This window comes from Gavialis gangeticus, unplaced genomic scaffold (genome assembly GCF_001723915.1).
Source record: "Gavialis gangeticus isolate Ggan-Ray unplaced genomic scaffold, GavGan_comp1, whole genome shotgun sequence".
Classification (NCBI taxonomy): domain Eukaryota; kingdom Metazoa; phylum Chordata; order Crocodylia; family Gavialidae; genus Gavialis; species Gavialis gangeticus.
In genome coordinates, this window is record NW_017729024.1 from 110809667 (window position 1) to 110816068 (window position 6402).

The 6402-nt window shown below is 39.9% G+C and overlaps 1 protein-coding gene across 4 annotated transcripts in view; it reads left to right on the forward strand.

The window, feature by feature from the left end:
- FREM1 (FRAS1 related extracellular matrix 1) overlaps positions 1 to 6402 on the forward strand; it is a 163917-nt gene that overhangs the window by 117736 nt on the left and 39779 nt on the right. For 2 of the 4 annotated variants that reach the window (XM_019517566.1, XM_019517564.1), the window contains exons 23-24: positions 915 to 1110; positions 1729 to 1993. In XM_019517566.1, the coding sequence (XP_019373111.1) occupies positions 915 to 1110; positions 1729 to 1993 (461 nt within the window). Of the gene's footprint in view, positions 1 to 914; positions 1111 to 1728; positions 1994 to 6402 lie in introns of those variants that run through there. The other 2 variants (XM_019517567.1, XM_019517568.1) reach the window with 2 other exon arrangements.

Here is a 6402-nt window from a genome sequence, read left to right on the forward strand (position 1 = left end):
CTCTATTCAGCAATGGTGAGACCACATCTGGAGTACTGTGTTCAGTTTTGGGCCCCCCCACTACAGAAAGGATGTGAACAAATTGGAGAGAGTCCAGCAGAGGGCAACAAAAATGGTGAGGAGGCTGGAGTACATGGCTTTGAGGAAAGGCTGAAGGAACTGGGCTTATTTAGTCTATAGAAGAGGAGACTGAGAGGGGTTTTAATAGGAGTCTTCAACTACCTGAAGGGTGGTTACAAAGAGGATAGAGCTAGACTGTTCTCAGTGGTGGCAGATGATAGAGCAAGAAGCAATGGTCTCAAGTTGCAGCAAGGGAGGTTTAGGTTAGATTTTTAGGAAGCATTTTCTCACTAGGAGGGTAGTAAAACACTGTAACAGGTTACCCAGAGAGAAGGTGGAAGCTCCATCCTTGGAGGTTTTCAAAACCCAACTAGACAAAGCTTTGGCCTGGATGATATAGTTGGGGATGGTCCTGCTTTGAGCAGGAGGTTGTACTGGATGACCTCCTGAGATCACTTCCAACCCTAACTTTGTATGATTCTAGGAAACTGCATCTGACATGTCAGATTTTTCCAGGGAAAGACTTTGGGACTTCCCTACAGAAACATGATTCTATGAGCCCAAGTAAAACCAGGAGTAATAGCATTATATAAAATTGGGAGAATATAGGCTGAATATCAGGGGAAATGTAAGAATCAGATCTGATAAGTTTTTAGCATTCCCCATTCCACAGCCCTTCTGACTGCTTGGCAGCAAAGCTCTTGACATATACTGGCCCTAAAATGTCTTGCTAGGAAAGATCGAGCTATCAACTAGGCTATCATTGGCAATCTCTGTATATCACCAGGGTATATTTATTAAATAAGCCTCTGTGGGATAATGGCTGAATACTGACAGATTTTTATTCATTCTAGGTAGGCAGGGACTGGGTGACTCTCCAAACTGGAATGAACTGCACTCAGGAAGAAATAGATCTGAACCTTGTGAGATATGTGCATACAGGAGCTATAGGATCCAAGATCCAAGACAGTTTCACATTTCATCTGTGGGATGGAGACAACCAGTCCCCAGCACTGGACTTCTTCATCAGCATCAAGGACATGGAGAAGGGTAACAATCTAGCTGACTTAATGTCCTACAGGGACTAATTGTGGCACAAATTCAGTCTGAAAAATAAATTGTCATGTATGATCCTAACTGACACCCCAAGCCTTCACTGAACACCAAGCTGGGTCACACTAGTTTTACCAGGGCTGTGTGCAGGCCTTGAGGGTCTGTCTGCATAGAACTCATTGTAGGACATGATTCTTCGCTATTTCTTCAAAAGGGGTTCTAGGTAATATATTTAGTTAATTCAGGTAAGCTCCTCACTTCCATAGATCCACCAAGTGGCTTTCAATTATACAATAAAATGGCTGACAACATGCCTGTAAAATTGATATTATCCCCGTTTTGTACATGGGCAAACCAAAGCACAAAAAGTGGTGACCAGCTTAGCCAAAGCATGTCCTAAGACAGGCAAAGCTAGAAACAGGGTTCAGGTGTCCTGCTTCCCAGTCTTGTGACAACTATGTTGGATTTAGCCCTAAACAGTGTTGGATTTATGTCATAATCACTACTTAAAACCACGCTTTCATCTACAGTGTCTAGAATGTTATAACATAACATGCAGGAGACATATATCAATACTAATAGGACCATTTTAACCTATCCTCATATATCTGGCAGGAGATATTGCTGTTTTTATAAGGCCACTTACTGTGTCGAAGGGGGATAGAAGCTACATAACGACGGATGCCCTTCTTGCTATTGATGGAACTGACAAACCAGAGGAACTCCTCTATGTGATAACATCTCCACCTCAGTATGGACAGATAGAGTACGTCAGCTTTCCAGAAATCCCCATCACAAGTTTCAGCCAAATGGATATAGCAGGCCAGGCAGTCTGCTATGTCCACAGTAGCAAGGCAGCTGCTCCTGAAGATACATTCAGGTAAGCTCTGAAGAACTGCTTTTTTCCTAGCTGTCTTGGTTAATAATAAAATTAACTGGAAAGGAGCACTCTCCTTTTCACTCTGGTGTGGAAAAAATATGCATATGGCAAAAGTAATTCCTGCTTTATTAGATTTATCCCTGACTAACATAACACACTTGTCCCTTAAAACAGTGATGAAATAGTCTGGGCTACATTCATTCACCTATGATGGCTTGAACATTTTTATAACATGCAAGAAATAGTACATGGCTAATGAAAACTAAATGTAGGAGAAGGACTCAGTAACATCTCTGAGATTTCCTGACAAATTATAACAATTTTCCTTGTTAATTGTGTTACTGGATTAATATTACATTCAGTAAGGAGGAAAAAGTGTTGTGATGCACATTTCTTATAGTACTCAATCTGATATCCTTCAGTGCTTTTCCAAATACACCTTCCTGGATGACTGAACAGCAGATTTAATTTCTCATTCAGTTTTTTGTGCTCCATCTGAAGTAGCACAATCAGTTACAAGAAGATGGATCCTGAGGACTTCAGATAATTCAGAAAAGCATCCCTCTTATATTGTGATACTGAGATCTTTGCCAAAGTGCTCCAGATTAGAAATCCATTTTACACTAAACCAGATGGCATTTGTTAATGCTAGCAGAGCAGCTGAGAGCACCAAAAGGGTGTTCAGTGATGTGGAGTTTGCCAGGACCTAGGTCTTGTCAAAGTAAAGGCTTTTGATAGCTTTGAATGGAAGGTTTATTTCAAGGAGATATTTTTAGCTGAGTAGCTAGACCAATGGGTTGGCTTCAATGCTGGGGATATGCATGGGGCAAAAGAACATTCTTTCCCCCCCTCTTCCCTCAGCCTACGTTGTTACTTCACATATGCCACTAAGACATACACATCACAGTGGAGACAAGATGAGAGGTTCTGAAGAGAAGCAGAACCTACATTTTTGGCATCCCCAGTTCATCACCCAGCTAGACATTGTGAGGCCTGCCATTAGGCTAAGCTTTACACAAGGGTTATATGCTCCTGACACAGCCACTGGTACCCTGTCATTTGTGTGTGTATGTGTGCATGTAGCAGATCACATCAGAGAATGTAGGCACTATAGAAAACCCCCTAAAATAGAGTATTTTCAGGTCACTGTGTTCATCTCACAGCTAAAGCTTTTTCTAATAGTTAAATTTTCCTGAATGTTTCATGTAGGACCAGGTTACCTATAAAGTTGCTCACTAGTTTCCCAGCTCTGCTTTTGTTGTTCATTTTAGGTTGGAAACTTTCAGCTCAGGCTATCCATCAGAATTATTTATGTCTTTCAGACAGGTGGTTCAGTCCATAAGGTCTCTCTGCCTCAGTTGTTAACACATCAAGATTGTTTCTCTGGTTATAAAACTGACCTTAATAAATCATTACATATGCTAATAGATTGGCCAGATTACATATTCCAATACAGCTTTTTTCTGAGATAACCTAAAATACACAAATACTTTGAGTCCTTGTAAATCTACATCTTTGGAGCTTCATAATTATGTCCCCAAGAGATTTTGCCAAAAAAAAATTATTTCAATGAGCCACATTAAAAATAACTTGGTACGGTCAAACTCAAAAGAATGGCACTTCACCATCTTTTCTCATCTGTATTCCAATGCATTTTAGTGCTTTTTATTCCTCACAAAATTTATCAAGACTTACACATAAGATTTAATGATTTACCTGAAAATAATGTCATTTATTCTTTCTCAGTATCCTGTATTCCAAAGAAACAGGGGCCTCCATTCTGCATAGCACCAGTTATGTTACTGAGCTTCCTCATGTTTTATATTGGATCCAGACTCTCAACTGGTGGCATAGCTTCACTGATTTCAGCAAAACTATAAACTAGAATCTGTCCTATTAATATATTATTTTCTAGGATTTCAGCTCGTATTGTTTCACTTTTAGTATAAAAGTGATCTCCTGCCATCAAATCATATTTCTTTCATACTAAAATCAATGCTGCTACCAAGTATTGTCAACTCTGAGTGAGAGTTTATGGTCAGGTTTCTTAATCAGGACTTTGAACATGTTTCTTTCATGCTTCTTGTTAAAGCTGTTCTTGAAATCAGCCTGAATGACTGCCATCAAATCCACCTATTTAATTTAACTTCCTAGGTCTCAGCTGTGACTTCTGGTGGAAACGTAGAAAATATAACCATCTGTAATACTTTCTCAATATGTATATTCTGTCCTGCCCTTTAGTGCTATGCCTCTTATATCACTGTAATACTGATTATTTTTAAAAAGCTCTAAGTAAAATTAAAAGCATTTTGTATTTCTTTAAAACACTGGTAAATAGACTCACTAATCTATTCTAGCAGCAGCTGTGAAAATAAATAAATAACACTAAATTTACGGACAAAACTTTGTTACTTCTAGGAACTGTTTGGCAGACTTTTGACTCTCAAATGTACTTTCACATGGGGAACCCAGTGCTTCCGTTCCAGTCCTGAACCTGACTCACAAGCCAGCAGAGACTAGATAAAACTTAAATGCAAAGTGTCAGAAAGGACAGCATTCCTCATAGTTTATTTAACCATACTACTCTGCATGAATGATGCGTGCCCCTTGCGGCTGGGGGGGCATGGTGGTGGCGGCAGGAGTTCAGCGGTGGTAAGTGGGGGAGCTCCCACAGATACTGCCGGTGCTGTCGGCAGTGGTGGGGGAGGGGTGGCGAGCATTGTTAGCAGCCAGTGGGGATTGTGGACCACCCACAGATGCCATTGGTGGTGTTGGCAGCAGGGTGGCGAGAGGTGACCGCCATGCTCGGGGTGCACGTGCACCTGCGTGCACCCCCTACATGTCACCCCTGCTACTCTGATTATAGGAGAGAGGACTGAATCTAGCCATCCTCAAACCTGGGGAGTTTCTTTCATGAGCTTTTTGTTGAAGAGAGCAAAATAAGGCGAAAGGAGGTTACATATGGCATTTCCTAAGAAATAGCTGTAATCTTTGTCTAAAGCAGACTGAAAATTTTTACTCATTATATTTTTGGCAAAAATATTGCAATTTCTGAAAAATCAAAATTTCCATGGGAAAACTCTAATTTTGCCTCAGGTTCATTTTCCTTCTTGGAAAAGGAAAGTGAATTTTTTTTTCTCAACACAATAAAAAGTTTAGTTTCTCAAATGAAATAGAAACATCTAATTCGGGCTTGTTTCAACAATGGACTGCAGCTGTGTGGTCTGTCCTTATGCCTTGCGGAAGGTTAGAGTTCAGGTGGGTGAAGACCCCATTCTTCCCTATGAATCACAGCTCCCTATGCTTCCCTATGCACTCTCTGCTGGCTAAGCTGCATGATAGGAAGTTTAGCTCGTTGGAAGGCTGGAAACTTGAGGCCCTCAAACAGTTCAGGTACATACAGTGTTGACACAAGCTAAAATTAAAACAGATGGACATTTTTGATTGGAAACTTTCTGAACTTTTCTATTTAAACCGAGAAGAAGGAAATTTTCAAATTCTTTCCTTTGTTACAATTTTTTTCTTTCTGACAGTCCATTCCTAGCATCTGATGAAGTAGGCTATAGCTTGAGAATGCTCATGCGTCTCCCAATCAGTTAGTCTCTAATAATGTGTCACCCTATCCTATCTTCTTCTACACAAAGTTGTCAGAGATTGGAAATTCTTTTTGGTCATCTCAAGATGAGGTGTCCTAAAGTCGCTCATTTTCATTTGAGACTCTGTCAGTGAGTCAATATTTGATACCTACCACCCCTCTGGGAAGCTTTGTGATACATTCATGTGAAGCATTACAGCTTTGTTTAGAACACAAACTTGTATAAATCAAGTCACACCAGTGCAAATCTTTGTGTGCAGATGCACTTATTTAAGAGTGGATTATTTCAGTTTAGCATAACCTGCTCCTAATCCACTTAAGCTAAACTGAAATCAGCCTGGTTTAAACTGAAACAAGAGCATTCGAACAGCCTTTCCCACGAGTTTATCTAAATCAGCTCAAAATCACACCTTAAATTAAACTAGCGCAACTTTGCATGTAAATAAGCCTTCTGTCTGAGTTAGTGATGTAGAACCTAATTAGAAAGGCTGTTGTCATAAAAGTAAGGTTATGGTATTTTAATAAATATAGTGTCAGTTTTAATCACAGTAATTGATGTTCCTTGCTGTTAGTATTTGGCAAAGAATTTGGTTGTGTGTGGAGATATAAGTATGGTGGCAGATATTTTTTTAAAACAAGAAATGGTGACATTAATTATATGGGGAGTTTAAATGATCAGATTTTTACCTTCTGCTGAAGTACTTTCTTCAGTCATAAATTTCTCTGTATTGTTTGGTGCTGCTGGCCTGGAAGAAAGATTTGGCAGTGCTTGTTTGGACAGATGACTTCAAGTGATTAGCAACCTGACATCAGA